Below are 19,881 nucleotides of genomic sequence, written 5' to 3' on the forward strand. Positions count from 1 at the left end.
GGAGCAAAACATCTGGAGAGAAGAGGTGTGGGGACTGGGAAGCTGAAGCTGAAGGAGTGTGTAAAGCTGAGTGGCTGCACAAAAGAGGGAAGCAGCTGAGTGTTACTGGTTTGGTGTTGGAAGACAGAGAATTGAGAATTGAGCTTTCATTAATCTTCTGGTGAAATTGCAGATCTTCTGATGCTTCTCACAGCACAGCAATATCTGGGAGATACTTGACTTGAAAAAACATTCTAGAGACAGGTTTTATGCTTCAGAAGTAGTTGAAGAGTAATATAAATGTGAGTATCTATTCTGTCAACCTAATTGTGTTCTTCTAAGCCTGTCCAGGCCCCAGCATCAGGCATTTAAGCAACATCTTATTGTTAGGATCAGTTACTAGAAGAGAAATGTTTCAACTGATTGAGTCCACCAAAGCCACTGAGACAGCCACATCTGTACTGAAAGACAGAATATGACCCTGGAGCCTTGCAGTCAAAGGGCAAATGAGGCAAGCCTGTTTATGGTCTGTTTTGCTCTCTAGGGAGCTGTTTCCATGTCTGGAAGGTGACTGTAAATGCTATTAGACCTGCAGAGTAATAATGTATTGCAAGCACTCTTTGGAAGTGGAGGGCAGGTTTCCTGCTTCAGGATGCTCTATGTCTGTGGTGTGCCCTAGGAGGGAGGGAAGATACCATCACTCTTGGCTCACATTGTTTAAGAGAAGGGGAATTAATTAGATAGTTTGACCTCAAAAGCTATTAAAATGCATCCAGTTAGGCTGATGCTGAGGCTGATAATTTGTATTTGGCCTGAGCTTTTCTTCTGTCTGGTGTCCAGTTGTGGTATTGAAGCACTTGAGGGAAAAAGGGTCCATCATATGCCATGACAGATTGCTCCTGTAGTCAGTCATTCTTCCTATTTAAAATGTATGCTTTATTTCCAATTTGAACTTGTCTGGGTTCATCTTCCAGAAAGTAGTTCTTCTTATGCAGTTCTCTGCTTGATTGGAGCCCAGTGGGATTCTGAAGATGCTTATATATTAATCAAGTTGACTCTTAGTCTCTTTTGGATAACCTAAATAGACCAAGCACTTCAGATCTCCCACTGCAAGATGTTACCTCCATTTGTTTTGCCTTGACCTCTTAAAAATGGCAAATCACAACTATATTCAGTATTAGTACGGTCTTCTTGCCTGTAATACACAGGTTTCATTCTGCACATCTCTACCTCTACCTCTAAAGATATCCTCAGATCTCATTAACACCTTTTTGCACTTCTTGACAGTGGAAGCTCCTGATGAGTAGTGGCTCTACTCTGACCTGTCAGCCTTTCTGCCCTCTGGGACATGTTTCTGCCTTCTGCAGACTGTGAGTGAGCTCAGAGTGTCCAACAGAACAGAATCATTTGTGTTACTTTAGGGTTTATCACTCTGTCAGTCTCTCCTGCTGGTTTTAATTCCTTTTCAGTTTGCCTTCAGATCCTTGATAAAACTGTGAACAGCCACCAGACTTGGTCCTGGGGCAGGCAGAGCTGCCCCTTTCCTACCTGCTCAGTGCTGGTTTCCCACTGACAGCCCTGTCTGAGATCTGTTACTCAGGCAGTTCTTAATCCCTTTAAGACGTGCTTTACTGGGATTGTATGGTACTACCTTCTTCATCAGAATGACATGCATAACTAAGTTAACTGTATTAGAAACCCTAAGTCTATTACATCCACTCAGTCACCTTTATCAAGCCACTTGTAATCCCTTTAAAGAATGAAATGAGGTCTGTTTGACAAGACTTATACAATGGTTTCTGAGGGTATTAGTACTGCAGCTCTTGGTGATTTTTTATGAAGTGAATTCAGTGTCATCGTTATTGAATGTTTGCATGGATGTGTGTGGCTGCCTGTTGCAATGTCTAGCAGCACTTAACAGCTTCTTTTGTGACCAAGTCTGGTGGTCAGTTGTAGAAACCACAATGTTTTCTTTTCTCTGTATTTATTTTAAGAAAGCTGCAGCTGCAAAACATCAACAATTGCAATGGTTTTTATGGAGAAGCTGAAGGCATCAGTGTAGCCAGCACCACAGTGTTCCTAACTGCCTCTGAAAATGTCCCAGTTTAAAAAATGCCCATGATGGGCAAGTGATGAAACTTTAATGCATTTCAGATTTTTTTTACAAAAAGAAAGAAGGTCAAATTCAATCTTTACAATGTAAATTGGTGTGTAGCATGAAAACTGATACTTCAAGGGTGTAATAGGAAAGTTTGCAGTTGGACAATGAGAGAGAATAGTGATGTCCAAACATTAGTAATGTGCCTACATGATTTAGCAGCCTTAGTTCTGTTTTCTGAAACAGGGTAGACATGTAAGAAGCTATTTGATAAAGGCATTTTCTCTGAAAATTAAGTATGGGCTCTGATGTTAGGGATAGGTGATGTTCATGAAGGTTGCCTCTAAGCAAAGAGAAAAAATTTCCGTCTGGAGTCTGAAGTAAGAGGGAGGGAGGGCTTGGTGGAGGCCAAATCAGAACACTTACTAAAAATATATGATTTAGATTCTTGAAGCTTCACATTGCATATTAGCCTCCTATCTGGTGGTGTTATCCTTTCCATTGACATCTGATTGCATGTGTCACCCCTACAAACACAGTGTCAATAATGTCAACTGTTTCTGTAGCCTGGCAGTCACTGGGCAGGGCTGGATCCATGCTCAGCTGTGTGTTGGATGGAGCATCCATAAGACAAAATTTTGGTGTCCTGGGATAGATCATTTCTCTGTGCCCTGCTTACTCCTGGGCAAGTGCCTACTGCCCTTTACATGGGCCTGGATCTTCAGGGTCCCTCTGGGCATGGCCACAACCTGCCATGGACAGACTCCTGAATTGATGCTGCTTACATTAAAGAGGGTTTAGCTTGGCTTCTGGACTTCCTTCTTGATGGAATAAGGTACCTTTGGCACTGCTGAGTTAACTACTGGACTTGATGACCTTAAATATTCTTCCAAACCAAACCAATTCTGTGGTTCTATGGAAGAGCAAGTTGTGCAACATTAGGAGAGGAGACTGTCTCTGTGCTCCTAACACCTCTTGTTTCCTCCCCATCCCCTTCCAGCCACTCCCAGCTGCCTGGAACCAGACCAGACCAGCGATGCATCTGTTCAAATGTCAAAAGTGGTTCATGTTGCCATTAGCCATGTTCAGCCCCAAATTGAAGCTGGCAAGCAGCTGGCCTGCTCAGAGATAGTTTGCTTGCCAGCATATGTGTTTTGGTGGGAAATGCTGCTGCATTTGAAATAAGATTCTTAGAAAAGGGAGAGAAGGAATTTCCCCATCTAAATAAGATGCTCGTTTCTCTTGATGCTTGCCAGTATCCTGCATAGCAGCCTTTCTGATCTCTTACATTCCTTTTTTCTCTATAAAGATCAGGTTACAAGGAGTTAAAAGGCATTAGTTCCATTAAAGCAATAATATCCACTCAACCTCACTGCAATGGAAGAGTCTCTGCTGCCTTCTGCATCTTCATTATAGCAGCAAATCGTGTGCAGTTACTGACTCCTTATTTGAAATTCACAAATCTGGAATGTGTGGTTAAGCAGAGCTCTCCAGTTCTTGCTGTTTAGTTTTCTTAATAAAAATGTGGAAACTTAAAGGACTGGAATATGTCATGAGAGAGATTGCTATTTTTTTTTTCCCTTCTTGATGTCTTCTCTCTGCACCATTCAAAATGGTCCTTTTTCCATTCAAAAGGAAAAAAAAAAAAAGCAGGATTAATTAATTAATTAATAACATACTTACACGTTTAAGGTGCAACCAGTGTCTATTTTCTCATCATGGTAATATCACCCCAGCCATAGATTCCCCTTTGCAAGACACAGGCCCACTGGTGAATATTTCCAAGACCACCTACTTGGTCTATCAGGCAAGATGCTCAGCGCTCTGCAGGCAGCCCACAGGAGGAGAAATGTGGAGAGAATTTTGGATTAGGTCTGCAACTGAGTAGAGATGAGGTTTGTAGTGTTATACCACAGCTACCATATGGGTGGGTGAGATGAGTCTGCTCTGGCTCTCAGATGCTTCGGCTCTCTGGTGATTTTGAGATCAAAGTGCAACAGGTGGCTGAGGATGAGTGAAGAAAACTGTACTACAAGCCCTCATTTTCACAAACTGATTTTGGACACAGTTTGTGGGTAAACATTTTGTTTCTAAAATCATGCTTTGCTGTTGAAGACAAGTTGTAAATCAGGAGCTGTCATCTGAAATTTGGTTTCAGTGCCACAGTGAAAAAAACAGACATTGGTGAACATTTCAGTTTTGCAGCTAAAGTTGATAGGTGAGATCTTGTATTCCAAGGGCTGGGACATTCCTGTTTGATTCCCTTTAGTGACAGTTCACTTTTAATTATTAAGATGCAAAAAAAGTAATGAATTTGGTTTAATTTCTCTGTTCAAATGTTGGAAATGCTTCTCTCCCCAGCTTTCTCTTGTGCCTCTGGTGAGTACTTAGAGATGAAGAATCAGGTGTGCAGCAAATGTGCAGAAGGGACCTACTCGCTGGGCAGTGGGATCAAGTTTGATGAGTGGGATGAGCTGCCAGCAGGATTCTCTAACGTGGCAACTTTCATGGACACAGCTGTTGGCTCAGCTGAGAACAAAGCCAGCAGCTGCAACAAGTAAGGAGTTCTCTTTGTGTCTGGATGGGTAAACCTGAGACAGCTCAGCAGCACAGAGCCTTAAGCTGACTTCTATAAGCTTTCCAGAGGGCAACCAGCCCTACAAATGGCAAATAATAATGACTGGGAATTGAAATTTGTAGCTATCTTTTTGCTGTTATCACAGTCTTCCCAAGATCATCATCACCTATTTAGTTTTCGACCACCCTGTATCTGCTCTTATTTGTAGCTGGAAAGCTCCAGGGTCATATTAATGGTATGCTATGGTATGGTATAGGAAATGTGGTTAAAAGGTACTGTGAAAACCTATTTAGAAACTCATGGTGGTTGCAGAAGCATGTTTCTTGAGTGTAATTTAAAGTATGTTCAACCTATGAGTAATAAACCTCTCCTATGTAGTCTGTACTTCTCCCATGCATAGTTGTAATAAAAAGTATATGTACATGAAAAAGAAATGGTAATCCAGTAAAAAAGTTATAAACTCAGTGCAGTGAGCTCTTGTGGGATTCTGGGTTCTTTATAAAGTACTTTTGTATGGTGGTATTAAAAAAAATATCTCAGTGTCTGTGACCTCAGCTGGGGCTTTTTTTTTTAATGTTCTTCAGCTCTTCATGGACACCTCGAGGGAATTACATCGAGTCCAACAGGGATGATTGTACAGTTTCTCTCATCTATGCTGTGCACCTGAAGAAATCTGGTTCTGTCTTCTTCGAATACCAGTATATTGACAACAACATCTTCTTTGAATTTTTTGTAAGGCCTTTTATATGATGAATCCAACCTTATATTGTAAGAATTCAGTCCAAATAAAGACCATCAGAAACAGCTTTTTCCTTCCTTTGCATCCCCCATATGTCTGTAGCTGAACAAGGTAAAAGAAAAAAAAAAGTCTCATTTCTGCCACTTTTGCTGCTTTTTTTGGCATTTATTTCAGCTACAATAGTCAGGCTAAACTGATCCTATCTACCACACACTAGAATTTTTCTTAGTCATGATTGCTCCTGTTAGTCCAGCCTTTTTCAAAGAACTGTTGGTGGTAGATGCTCCAGTTTAGGAGTGTTTGACTTAAGATGCCTTTGAAGGGACGTAAATGTTCAAAAATCCTTCTTTCAAGGCAGGCATCCAGAACCTGATGTGCTCCAAGGCATTAGTATGTGTAAACCTTAGCTTTAGTTTTAGGTCAGTTTTGGTCATAGCAATTAAAATAAGAAGTAAAACAGAATAGACAAAATGGTGATCCTTAAAAATAAGCCAGAAATGACAATTCTCCAAAGAAATTTAGGAGTAAAAATTCAGATGACTTTCAGTAGGAATTAGGTTCTGAGAATGTCCACTCTGTGGAATGGAGCAGGTAGGGGCCATTAGCTCTGAAACAGGATTTACTACTCTGTTATTACTTCTTTCCCTGGTCTGGTAAACTCTAGTTTTCACCTGAAAAACACAGCTCATGGTATCTCACAGAATAGGTGGTGTCAGTTAATGTTTCTTGAAGCTTGAAGAAGGGTGTGAAACATCCTTATCCTTATCCTTAGTAAGGATGTGAAAGACAAAAATAACCTGCTGGAGGCACCCTCTTGCCACTACATCAGGGCAATCTGTTGCACTTCATTACCAGACAGTGCAGACAATAGAATTTAGCCATTTCCCTTTTATATTGGACTATCTTGCCCTCTTCATGAGGACAAAGCAGCAAATACACTTTCTGCTGTCAGACAAATGTACCATGATGATGAATCTCTGCTCCAGCTGCTTGACTGACTGATCTGATCCTGCAATAGAACAAATATGTTGTTTCTCTGAGCACTGGTTTTGAAAATGGCTTTTTTGAATATTTCTTTTATCCATATCCCACTCATTCATCTCCTTTAATTTATCACTCCCCATCCAAGAAGCAGCAAGTAGTGCAGTCCTTTATAGAAGTGCCCATGTAAATAATTTCTATTCAGCCTTAGGATTTCAGGGAAACCATATTTAATACTCCTCTAGAAGTCTGGTTTTTTTTTTTTGTTGTTTGTTTGTTTTTGTTTTTTCCCCTTGAATGTCTTTGTGCTTAAGTATGTTTAACAATGACACATTAGGTCTGGGAAGTGGCATTTCAGTGGCAGTGGCTTGCAGGCTGCCTGGAAATGGCAAAGATTTTTGGGTTTTTTTGGTGAGTAAGTGAGGAGATGTCTTCAAACATGGGAAGCAAGTGGGGATGCTTCTTGTTAGATCCCCAGAGCTTCTGCAGCCTACCCTTCCCAAGCTCTTTTCACTCACTGAAGCTCTGTACATCTGGTGTGGAGACACTCCATATTCTTACCTCCTTTTTGCAGATGGAAACTGAGGCACAAAGATGCTGTAGCTCAAATTGCATAAGATAATTAGGGCTCCACTTTTTACTTAAGTGCTTCTTCTCACATCTTTTCCTCAGTGCTGTTGATCTAGATGAGAATAAAGTTCCCAGATGCTTTGGAGGATGTGAAGCTATTTGACTTATTTGGGTCTTGAAGTGGAGCAAGTTTGAGGAGAATTCTTGACCCCAGGTCTTCTGAAAGTGTTCTTCTAAACTACCCTTTCTCCCTGGTGGAATAAAAGCTGAGGAATTGAACTCATGTCTCATTGGAATTGATATTTTTTTCTTCAGAGAGGACACTTATGAGAAGAAAAAAGGGGACCACCAAACATTGCTGCAAGGAAAGGCTGCTGAGCTGTTCTGGACCTGGGCAAGGGGCAGTCATACTCGTGCCCTTCCCATGGCAGACTTTCCATGGCATGTTGAATCTCCCTGATAAAGTTATCTCTCATCCCTAGTGAGGTCAGGTTGCAGGGAGCCAAAGACTTAGCTGATGATGGCTTTGGCCACTACCTCCCCTCCTACATAGATGCCCATGGTCTCTAAGTTTTAGTGAATTGGGTCTTTGTGGGCTCAAGAGATAGAGGAGGCAACAAGATGATCAGCATCTGAGTCTGACCAGATAGTGAGAAGACAAGGCTGAGAGATTCTCAATTCTTTTTTTCCATCTGCATTAGCGGTGATAATTTGAGGCTTTGTTAACCTGTTAGCAGGTTTTGGAAGTTGTTTGGTGTGGGTTTTTTGCCACAAATAAGGCAGATGATGTCCTAAATTTGTAGGCAGCAGACCTGAGTCTGGTAGAGAGTTGCATCTAATTGTGGTCACTGATCTTGTGTTTTTAATTAACAGATACAAAATGACCAGTGCAAAGAGATGGAGTCTACAGCAGACAAGTGGGTGAAGCTAACAGACAATGGAGAATGGGGCTCTCATACTGTAAGTATGAAAAAAATACCTTCAAGAAGCTTTTTCCATTTATAAATGTCTATGATTTTTTCCTCTGAGAGCAAAGATTCTGTGAATACATCTGAAGCAATACAGCTTCCCGAGTATTGTGGGCAAAGCCACTGAGATCTCTAAGGGGCTGATCCCAAAAGGAGTTATATAGATGCAAGACTTGGCTTTGATTTCTCTGGGCTTTGAATCAAGTGCTTCATGAAGTTAAATAGATTTCACGCAAATCCACATGCCACAGTCACTCTGCATGATTGTAATTGAAATCTTTTACAACAGTTTGCTTTTGAGGGCATGAGATTATTCCCTGTTGCTTAGCTGAGCAATGGGGGCAGTGTGTGTATGTGCAGGCAGGCAGGGCAGGCATTTTCTTCTCAAATTTGTGCTGGAAGAAGTGGACTGTACCCAGTTCCTGGTCCGTGGTGACTTATCTTTTATAAAAGCAACCTGGCAGGACGACCCAGCAGTGCTGATGTGAGCATGTCCCCATTGGGAGCAGCAGCCCTTTGGCCAGCCCATGACCCAGCTGGCTGAATTTTTTTGGTGCACAGCCCATGTTTAGGTCAAACAGTTAGCTCATGATGATGCTTAGATACCCTAATTCTCAGAGCTGTGCTAGCAAAGGCCTAGCACAGGTGACATTATGCCAGATGGAAAAGGCTTTTTATTGGCATAGACAGCAGCCCACTCTCTTTTCCATGGTCTGCTTGTTCTTCTGGAGAAGAAACCATATTCTTGAGCCAGTTCTGGTTGGTGGTGTCTGTGGGCTTAGGGGCAAGCCCTGGGTAAGTCTGATCATGAGGCAGGAGAACTTGGTGAGGGGGGGTGAGTGACACAAAATGAGAGGTTGATCTGAGTCTGGGGCATCCACTTGAGTGATTTGAGAGATGTAGGCAGTGTCTGCAGAGGAGATGGTGGCATCTGAGCTCATTGTCCAGGATGTGCAAGTGTCTCCTCTGACTATGAAGGTGACCTGAATGCTTGGCTAAATGTAGACATGTGAGCTTGGTGAGGTCACTGGTCTGGCTCCCTTCAAGGCTTTTGCCTGCTTTGCAAATCCTGTCATGGCAACTTCTCTGAGCCCGATTTTCCAGTTACTGCAGCCTCTGCTTTCATTATCCCAGTTCTGCTGCACCAGAGCTGCTGTTGGGTATTTCTACACCACACAACATTATATTTAGTTCAATATGGTCGGAGTTCCACAGTTACGTGCATTAACCCAGCTCTCCTGTGCCCCTCTGGATAGTACATATTTGGGGAGTGGAGATACAGTAAGCTGTGTCTCCAATTTGCAGAGTTTTTGGACCCTGTCCAGTGAACAAAAACTATGGCCTGTATAGCACTGCTGTGAGTCTCATTATCCTGAACCCTCATGCTGGTAGAGTTTATCCCTCTTCTTGTGTGAAAATATAGCACCTTCAGGCTACTATCACTGTATTGGCAGTAGGCATCTAGTACTGGGCTAGCAGATAAAGTGCATCTTTTTGGGCCAGGCAAGGTCTTGGTGAATCTGCTGCTTTTAGTAAGTAGAGAAGTCCTGTAGCTGCACAGGTGAGTTGAAGGCAGCAGTTGAAGGCATCACCACTGCTGCTGAGAGGAGTGGTCCTGCCTTGCTCCTGCTCCTCATCCCAACCATGGTGCCCCCAACCCACCAAGCAGTTGGGAACTGGGTTGTTGTCTGCATCTCATCTCCTGCAGGTGAGCAGGAGGGGTGGGACTGCTGCTGGGGGTGTAAATGCAGGCAGAGATTGGGTTTTAAAACTTTGAAACAAAACTTGCTAGTGAGCTTGGAGTTTTGAACTCTGGGTCATGTTGGGCTTCTTAATAAAAATGTATCTCAAGGCGTTAAAAACAAACTGGTTGGCTGTATCTGAATGTGGAGCTAGAGATAAAAGCTTCTGAGTGCCAGGGGTAGCTGGATGAAGGCAGGGACAGATTTTTCCTCTTTCTGCTTGCAACAAGGTCAGAAACAGCTCTTGGTGATTTTCCATGAAACTGGAGTGTTGAGCAGCTTTTTTATTAAACCCACTTAGACACTCCTCAGAGATGTCTCTACAGCATCTGCGTAGCTGTCTCTCTATTACTTGTCGACTCAGCAGCTTAGGAAAAGCCAGGGTTGCTGCTAGAGTGCAAGAAATCTGAGTAATGGAAGTAAGAAATAAAACAATGTATTGGTGAGGGGATGTAAGAGGTGAGGTAACTGTCATGCATATTGTTGCAGGTAACTCTGAAAACAGGTAGCAATATATTATACTGGAGAACAACTGGGATTCTCATGGGGTCCAAAGTAGTAAAACCAGTTCTGGTGAAAAACATCACAATTGAAGGTAAGTGATATTTGCCTCTTTGGTCTTATCTCTGTGATACAGTGCTTGCCAAGTGCTATTTCTAGTGGTGGGCTTACAGCACCAAAGTGGCTTTTTTAGCGCCCTGGTGCCCTGTCTCCTTCTCCAAAGTGCAGAAACAGAACAGAACAAGACTTCAGACAAGGAAAAAAATCTGAAAAATTAGTTTAGCTGGTAAATGATGCCATCTACTGGAGAAGACAGGCTTAGCAAATAGAAAAACGAGCAAGTAGGTTGTCTTCAAGGGGCAGTCTTTAATATGGTACAGAAAGACCATGTTTGTTGGTAAGCCATTCAAAACTGATAAATGGATATATATATCATAACAGTGATATTTAAATAATTGAATTAATCTAGGATTGCTCCTTTGTTCCCATTCTAAGTGCAAGCAAGCTTGGAGAGTCATGTAAGGTTCCTACATGGGCCACACTTATGTGGAGGAGCAAAGATCAGAGACCTAAATCAAGTCAAAAAAGCCACAGTCCCTAAAGTGAGTGGTGAAATTCTGTGATCTTTAAGCTTTGTTACTTAGCTGCCTTACCTTCCTCTATGGGCAGAAGGGCAGTAGTTGTGGAGCATACTCTATGGCAGTGCTTTACCTGTGTTTTACCTTACAGGGGTTGCATACACATCAGAATGCTTTGCATGCAAACCTGGTACCTTCAGTGACAAACCAGGCTCATCTGGGTGTCAGGTGTGTCCACGAAATACTTATTCTGAGAAAGGAGCTAAAGAATGCACCAAGTGTAAAGAAGAAATATACTATGCAGGTACATAAACCAAATGGGTTAAGCAACACCATGAGAGTCTTGAGTGTTGTGTTTCTGTGTGCAGATGGGATAACGGTTTTATCCATCAGTGAAGTTTAGTCTCCAGTTGGTATGCAGATGGAAAATGAAGATGAGGGTAACCAAAAGCTGCAGAGAGGATTTGTACACATCAGGGGCCGAAAGTGCTCTTGGCTAAGATGATCTAAAGCTAACGTGAAGGGATGGAGAGCTTTCTGACCAGGCAGGGACCAGTTCTGCAGCTTGGCAATCGGCGTGCGGTGCCCTCTTGTGGTGATTTGTGTGTTCGGTTGGCAATGACCTGAATTGGCTTCCTCACTGCCTTCAGATTTCTCATCTATCCAGGAATCTCCATTCCAAATCCTTTCCTGGCCAGTCCTTGCCTCCTGTGTAGCTGGGAGGTGTGGTGGTGTAGTTTCAAACTCTGGTCCTCAAAGTCCTCTGCATTCGAGCTGTGGTGAGCCTTCGGTCATCCAATAATATGGGCAAAATCCATTCTTCATTGGCAAAATGTCTTCAGTTTTCTTCCTTGTAGTTTTAAGAGTTTTAAAAGAATCAGCTACCAGTCAGGACCTGCTATCACAGATTATGGTAAATGGCTAAGGACTTGTGCCTGGGCATGTGGCAGGAACTGGAATTTTGCAAAAATATCCAGAGGAAAAAATGGGCCAGTTCTGTAGGGAAGTTTCTATTGAGTTAGAGAGGTTTTGTTCCTTATCAAGTAAGAACATATTTTCATGCTTTGCAGACTACACAAACTAGTGGAGAGGTGGGGTGAATATTTGGGTGACTCCCTGGTTCTTCTGAACCAATGACTTTCAGTGTGACAGTACAAGCATAGCTGGTATTTTCCCTGTTCCTCACCCTTCAGTTCAGGCAAAGGTTAATGTAGACTTCATTAACAGCTTGATTTTCATTCTTAGTTTTGGGTTTTTCTGCTGACTCTCTTTAATCTCCAGATTCAAGGTTGTTATAGTTGTTTAAGGCTGTATAGTTGTAATGTGACTGTTTTATAATTTAACATCCCGTTCCCTAACTTTTTTTTTTATTAGAAGAGGGATCCAGTGCGTGCATAGAACGTCCACCATGCACAAACAAAGACTTTTTCCAGATCCATACCCCGTGTGATAAGGAAGGAAAAGTAAGTAGAGAACATGATACTGTTTTTGAGATCATTACGTGAAGCGGGGAGGAGCCCTTCTTGCTCCTAGGGCTGATCCTGAGGCCTCGGGGCTTAGCCCATTCCTGGACGATGTCCTAGGGCTGTTCCTGGGGCTCCGGGATCTACCCCTTCTTGCCTGCTCCTGGGGCTCCTTGAGCTGTGGGCTTCTCAATCCTCACTGAAGAGTGAGAGCTCTCTCCGTGGATGTCAGCTGCTCTCTTATTGGCCCCCTGCTCCTGCACATGCTCAGGAGGGAGGCCAGACACAGGTGAACCCACACCCACTCATCAGTAACTCAGGGCACCTGGTCCTGTCTCACTACATTTCCCCCTTTTTTTTTTTTTTTTTTTTTTTTTTTTTACACAGACATTTACATAGACATTTACATATTTACATAGCACGATTTTTTATACACAAGAATACACTTACAGGATTTTTCTTCGGGCCCCGCAGGACACTCAGCTAAGAGCATCAAGGGGGCGCCGAGAGGCAGTACAAAACACACTTATACAGGATTTAGACATAGACATACAGGATTTTTACAGGATTTTTCTTCGGGCCCCGCGGGACACTCAACTAAGAGCATCGAGGAGGCGCCGAGAGGTTAGAGGATTTTTACACAAAAATATAACTTACAAGATTTTAACATATAACTTACATATAACATATAACTTATTTTACATATATTTTTAGGGAGAATTCTCAACCCTTACACTTATTTTGGGGAGAATTCTCAACCTTCTTTCTTTCAACCTTCTTTCTTTAAGGGGAATTAAGCATACCCACATATTCGCTCGATGTCAGCCCCTTTCTGGCAAAGTCTCTGCAAGCTGTCTGAGCACTCTTCACAAAGTCTCTGCAAATTGTCCCAGGCACTTGCCCTCTGTTCCGGGGTTTCTTTCCTCATGGGCCTCGGGATTTAACCCTTCCTCATGGGATTTCCCTCTGCTCAAGGGCTTAGCCTAGGCATATTTCACAAAGTCTCTGCAAGTTGCACCAGGCACTTTTCACAGAGTCTCTGCAAGTTGTTCTTCTAGTTATTATTCTCCCTCCTGTATCTGCTCTTCTGGCTTGGTTTCCCTCTGTTCAGGGGCTTCCAAAGAGAGAATCCTTATCTTGGCTTCCCTTTGCTCAGGGGTTTCCAAAGAGATTTCTGGTTCCTCATGGGCTTCTGGTTCCTCCGTGGGATTCCATACTTTAATTTATACTTTTAATTTATACTTTAATTAATTTTTTTTCTTCTGGTTCCTCCGTGGGATTCCATACCATGGGATTCCATCCTCCTGGCTTCCTTCTGCTCAGGGGCTTCCAAAGAGAGAATCCTTATCTTGGCTTCCCTCTGCTCTGGGGTTTCCTGTCCAGAGAGCTTGTTGATCATACCTTACAGGGAGAACATTCTTGCAGTTTCTGTGCCAGCTAGGTTTTCTGCAGGCTGCCCGCATTCTCCACCAGATGAAGCGGGGAGGAGCCCTTCTTGCTCCTAGGGCTGATCCTGAGGCCTCGGGGCTTAGCCCATTCCTGGACGATGTCCTAGGGCTGTTCCTGGGGCTCCGGGATCTACCCCTTCTTGCCTGCTCCTGGGGCTCCTTGAGCTGTGGGCTTCTCAATCCTCACTGAAGAGTGAGAGCTCTCTCCGTGGATGTCAGCTGCTCTCTTATTGGCCCCCTGCTCCTGCACATGCTCAGGAGGGAGGCCAGACACAGGTGAACCCACACCCACTCATCAGTAACTCAGGGCACCTGGTCCTGTCTCACTACAATTACGCTTACAGTGATTTCTTGATTTGAAAACAAGGTCTGGCTCCTAGGAGTCTCCCAGTTACTTTGCCAGTTTTCCTCTCAGTGATGAATCTCTCTGAGGCTTTTTGGGCTTGTCTTTTATCTCTGACACTCCTCTGCCTGGAAGAATCTGCTTATCATGCATCTGTTACTGAGAAATGCTGAGGTCCAAGCACTTGTCATTGGTCTCACTGGGTCACTGGTGCTACCTCCATGCTCATAAAAAAACAGGCTTGGTCCAGAAGCTGAAGTTCTGTCCCAGAATAAATCCTACCCCTTAGTTGTTAGCAGTCTTTCCTGGAATACTTCTGGCTTGTGACAACTTGCCCTGTCCCAGCTATAGTGAGCCTTGACTCAGATGTTCCCAGGGCACAGGACCACATATATTAGAGGTGGAAAAGTGTTTGGCTGTACAGGTATAGTGTCAAAAGCCCACGATGTCTTGAAATCATGGTATACACATAGCTTGGGAGCGCTCATGTGCAGTAGTAGAGCTCAGCTGCTAATCATGGGCTTGCCTCATGGGATGCCTCAAAACACTTGGGCTCTCAGTAGGTTGTTTCACCTAGAGATCTTCGGTCTCTCTGGATCTCTCATATAAGGACTTGATGGTGGAGCACCCTGGTTTTGTTCCAACAATTGTATAGGGATTTTGGTGGGATTTGGAGAAGAAACTTGTATTTACTGGGCATTGGAGCCCACAAAGGTTTAGAGATGTGATCAGGCCTGTTTTATCTTTTTCCTGTCAATTCTCATATTTCTTAGGTACAGATGGGATAGCAAGTGGTCAAAATCCATAGCACTTGCAGGTTGCCAGCCTAATATTTTCTGGCAGGGTGGAGTATTTTGAGTCTTCTAGCCAGCCATTTCCAAATGCAGCTGAGAGTGTGTTTTCTTTAATATCAGAGCATCACTGAGTTTAGCCCCAGCAGTGACAGCCTGCTTTTGTCACTGATTCTTATTCTGTTAACTTCCTGTAGGGACTCCAGGAATTAACAGCAGTGTTAACAGCTACAGCCCCAGGTGCAGCCTCCTGTGGCTTATCCTGTCATTGCTCCTTCAGTTCAAGGCTCTCTAGCATTAAATAACCTCTCACTCTTGACTCTCTTCTTTACTCCTTTGTCTTCATTGATGGACATCATCAGAATACAAAGAGGGTCTTTCTGCAGACACCCTTCATCTTCCACTTGAAACAACAGCATGAGTGATAGGTGCACAGTTATTGGCTGGGTGTTCACCACTGCTTTCACCACTTGGTGCTCTGCATCTCTGGAAATTGGTCCAGGTTTGACCTATGCTCCATCCATCTCCCCATGTGAAGCAGTCAAGGAAGAGGGACTAACTCTGCAGCCCATCTTCAGGTGAAGAGTGATGTACAGCACCAACCTAAAGGCCTGGTGGTTCATGGCTTACTAAATTCAGCCAGGTTTTTCACTGAACATGATACTGTTGTCTCCCTCCTGCTGTCCCCACTCCATATGAATAAGGGGCCTCAGGAGACTTAGGCACTGGACTCCTATTGACTTTTCACCCATCTATATTGCTTTAGATGTCCCAGGGTGATTGCTTCAGCCCCAGAAATTCTACCCTGGCATGGCCATGTGGGCACTTTCTGACCCTTTTCTCTCTGCTCAGGGGCAATAGAATTACCTTAGTGTGTACAGACTGTCTGGGCAACCACACAGGTACTTTACCTGCTTCTGATCCTTTTTATTTTAAATACCGTGCACCCTGATGCTTCAGAAGCATTCCTGTAGCAATACTCTAGAAAATCATTTAAGTATTCAGGAGCATCAAGGGCGAACGGATGTGTAAGGAAGAAGGAGCCAGGAGCCAAGTGTGACAGTAGGACAGGCCAAGGCAGACGCCACTGACAGCAGGAGCACCTGAAAAAAGTGAGCAGAGCAGACCTGACTGCCATGACCAGATTCAGCTGAGGTTGCCAGACAAGTCTGTAGGGATGAGGCAGGTGCAATGTCAAGCTGGGATGTCAAGTCTATGGGTCAGTTGGGATCAACCAGGCTACTTGACCAGGCAGAGGAATGGCTGCAATATGGTGCAGACAAAGCCAGAGAGTGAGAGCTTAAGCTGAATTGCTTCTTTCAGAGCTTTCATGCGAAGCCCTGAGCATTAAATTAAGCTTCTTCCATTTTTTTTTTTTTTTTTGTACAAAAAACCAGGTACAAAGCTGGTCAGCTCAATGCCTGGGATGGCAGGGGCATGTGCTTGGGGCTCTAAACCAAAATAGTGAGGTGAAATCTGCCCTCTCAAACTCTGTACCTTTGCCTCTGGCCAGAGGAGGAGCTATGGCCAGATTAAAGTCTTGCCAGTTGGGTTTTTCAGTTCTGGAACTCAACTCATTTTTGTCTTTATTAGACCCTTTGAGGAATAGACCCAAAGACAGATGAAATTTGAAACCCAACCCCATAGGTGATACATCTCACCTAAGCTTTTTCTGGAGTAAGAAGACCTGTGTCTTGTCAAAGAAAGATAATGTCAGAGAGGTGATACCTTTATATATAATAATGCAAAGGACTAACTCGTGTTAGCATTCATGGGCTTCTCCTGTTGTAATGTAGAAGGACTGGAGAAGGGCTGGAAGAGTTCCTGTGTGCTTTTAGCTTTTACTCAAGTGATGAAAATTGATGGAGAGAAAGTGAGGACTTTGGAAAGAACAAACCAGTATGGAGAAAATGCAGAACTTGTGATGTTCTCTGCTAACAGGTGTCTTCCTGATAGAGGATTTTTATAGTAGAGAAGCTATGTTTTGGGTTACAATTGTTAAAATGCAGAGATTGGTTATGCAGTTGTTAGAATTATCTGTCTGATATTCATTGGAAACATTTTAATGGGAAAATCCAGTAGATAAATAGGAATGAACATTATTAACTGTTTTAAGCATTTTTGCTTTACTCTTAAGGCCTGAAATCTTAGAAACATCTGTGAATGCAGTCACTTCTTTTTCTCTTCTCTGCTTTTTCTGTCCTGGATCTGGAAGGTCTGGTTTTGGCCTAAAACATTGTGAATACCTTAATTTTATTTACAAGGGAAAACCTGACTAGTGGATCTAGTCCTAAAGCTTCCTAACACACCATGTGAGCTCAGTGTCTTTTCCTTCCAGACTCAGATCATGTACAAATGGATTGAACCCAAGATCTGCAGAGAGGATCTCCCCCATGCATTGACCCTACCTCCTTCTGGAGAGAAGAAGGATTGCCCACCCTGCAATCCTGGCTTTTACAACAATGCCTCCTCTTCCTGTACTCCTTGCCCACCAGGCACATTTTCGGATGGGACACAGGGTAGGAGTCCACAAAAAAATTGCTTGTGTCTCCAGAAGCAGTTCTTTGCTTGTCTGTATCTTAGTTTAATAATGTATCATGATAAACCAGAGTTCATTTTGCATAAAATACTTATTAAATAACTTTGGAGAGGGGGAGTTGGAAATTTGTTTTCTCTGTGAGGTCCCCTCTTATCAGGGATTACTGCTCTAAGTTGTCTTGCTATGTTCTGGATGCATTTCTTGGCTGCTGTAAACATCCTGAAGGTTCTTTTAAGGGATTCTGAGAAGGGAATCAGAACTTTCACTATCAGTAATTCCTCCTCACCCATTCGCCTGTCCGCCTAAAATTCTTCCCCATGAAGAATTCCTCATTTTAAGAACTGTCAGATGAGTGCACTGACAACATCATGTAGCCTGAAGTCTGTCTTGTTGATTTTGAGACACACTGGTCCAGTGGTCACCTTCAGCACTCTGTGGGAACTTGTGTACCAGTATGACCAAACCTTCAGCTGAAGAGATTAAAAAGGAAGTGGATCTGGAGGGATCAGTTGCAGATTACTTATTGTGAGATTATGATCTCCAATTTATAAAATGTTAGGCATGTTTCCTCTCTTCTGGTCCTGATAAGTCTATGGCTGCTTAATTATAAAGAAAAAAAAATTGTTTTCTTTTTTCACTATTTGCCTCACAGAATAAAATGGTAATTTCTATGTTCTTTAAAGAGATGTGATTTGAGATGTGTGATTTGTGTGTTTGAGATGTGATTTCCTTTCCTGCTTTCTCACTCTGTAGAGTGCAAAGCCTGCCCTGCTGGGACCGAGCCAGCTCTGGGGTTTGAATACAAGTGGTGGAACATCCTGCCAGGCAACATGAAGACATCCTGCTTTAATGTTGGCAACTCAAAGTGTGATGGGATGAATGGTGAGCCAAAATCCCTGTGTTGTAACTCCCCTGTCTTTCTCCTGTGCTGATCACTGTTGTAGTGGAGCATTTGTCAAAATGAATGTGCTCTTTGCTATGTGAGTCACAACAGAGTTTCCCTCCTTTCTTTAATTGCACCAGGCTTGAAATTTCCTGTAGGAAGCAATGTCACACTATCACAAAGAAGAAGTAAAAAAATCTCTCATATAGCAGAAGAGGGCAGGAGCTGCAGCCTGTGTGAAGTCTTTCATGAAATCCCCTTTCATGTTCTGTGTTAACTATGCCCCTTGAGGTCACACTTAACTCTTTTGGAAAACTTAATTAAAATCTCTGATCTTTCTTCATTTAGCAGTGAGAGCTTTCTCTCTGCACAAGTGCTGAGGTGGCAGCAGAGAGCAGTCTCAGCTCACAGGTGAGATTGGTCCTGCTTGGGACTGCTCTCACATCCAGCCTTCACTGAGAGATTTTCCTCCCCACATTCATCCACCCTGACAGGCTAATGTAACTCAAGCTTTGAATTACGTGTGTTGAGCAGGGGGGCATTGATATATAGGCTTAACATTTAACACATAGATTCCTTGATTCATCTGTTTTAAGGCTGGAAGAGATCTAAAACATCATACCTCTGGAGCAGCACAGCACAGGTCAGGGAATTTCAATTGCTTTCCTGATTTCAGGGAGACATTTGCAATAAAATCAGTGGCTACTACAATTACTAAAATTTTTCAGTCAAAAGAACTGTCAGCCTGCTGTGTAGGTTAGAACAGACATCTTTAAAAATGTACTAAAATAATGAATTGCTTAAACTAGTGTGGTAATGGAGAAGTTTTGTTTTGTTTTTTGTTTTTTGTTTTTTTTCCCCTGTGAAGGTTGGGAGGTGGCTGGTGATCACATCCAGAGTGGGGCAGGAGGCTCTGACAATGACTATCTTATCTTGAACTTGCACATCCCTGGATTTAAGTAAGGAAGAGGATTTTTTCCCCCTATTTCTCATTTATCTTTGCCTCTTGCACCTATTTCACATTATCCCTGGGATGAACAGTTTTCCTTTCTGAAGTCTAGTGATGTAATGAATAAGAGACAAGTGAAAATTTGGATTTTTTTCCTGTGTCCCCAGTCAGTCTGTGGCAGCAAACGATTTTGTAAGCCCTTGGTTTTCAGAAGTTTTTGCTCCAGTCTGAGATGACAGCCAGTTCTCTGTCTGGAAACTGAGAAAAGATATTCCTTTCCCCATGTGTCTACATTATCCCAAAGTAACCAGTTGTATACTGGTGTCAGCCCTGAGGATGTTTGACAGAACCCCACATTATTTTGAGCTGTGCCTTTGGCTGGCCTGTTCTTCCCCTGGAGCCATCAGAGAGAAGCAGGAGAACAGGACATCCCACCTCTCCTAGACCCTCACACAGGAGGAATTACCTGCTTCAGGTGCTTGTGCCTCTTCTTTGTTAAAAGAATGAGCTTACTCTCCTACCTCAGACCAGGTGCCAAATATTGAGCCAAGTAAGCATGGCAAAATGAATCTCACCCTCCTTGTGCTGTGTCTCAGCTGTGGTGGGTTGTGACTTCTTATACCCAGTGAGAGCAAACCCTGATTTTTGTTCTACGAATTTGGCAAACTGCAATGAAAATAAAAGAGAAACAAGAAACATCTGTGGAAAAGTTTTGCAGTTTACTGTTTAGT

The 19,881-nt window shown here is 43.1% G+C and overlaps 1 protein-coding gene across 1 annotated transcript in view; it reads left to right on the forward strand.

Moving 5' to 3' along the window:
• Positions 1-19,881, forward strand: part of KIAA1324L (KIAA1324 like) — a 97,464-nt gene that overhangs the window by 59,910 nt on the left and 17,673 nt on the right. The window contains exons 3-11 of the mRNA XM_030450359.1: positions 4,439-4,634; positions 5,240-5,387; positions 7,819-7,905; positions 10,145-10,250; positions 10,886-11,038; positions 12,109-12,197; positions 17,118-17,298; positions 18,072-18,200; positions 19,070-19,160. Coding sequence (XP_030306219.1) covers positions 4,471-4,634; positions 5,240-5,387; positions 7,819-7,905; positions 10,145-10,250; positions 10,886-11,038; positions 12,109-12,197; positions 17,118-17,298; positions 18,072-18,200; positions 19,070-19,160 — 1,148 coding nt within the window. The 5' untranslated portion in view covers positions 4,439-4,470. The remainder of the gene's footprint in view (positions 1-4,438; positions 4,635-5,239; positions 5,388-7,818; positions 7,906-10,144; positions 10,251-10,885; positions 11,039-12,108; positions 12,198-17,117; positions 17,299-18,071; positions 18,201-19,069; positions 19,161-19,881) is intronic.

This window comes from Calypte anna, chromosome 1 (assembly GCF_003957555.1).
Source record: "Calypte anna isolate BGI_N300 chromosome 1, bCalAnn1_v1.p, whole genome shotgun sequence".
In the NCBI taxonomy this organism is placed as follows: Eukaryota; Metazoa; Chordata; class Aves; order Apodiformes; family Trochilidae; genus Calypte; species Calypte anna.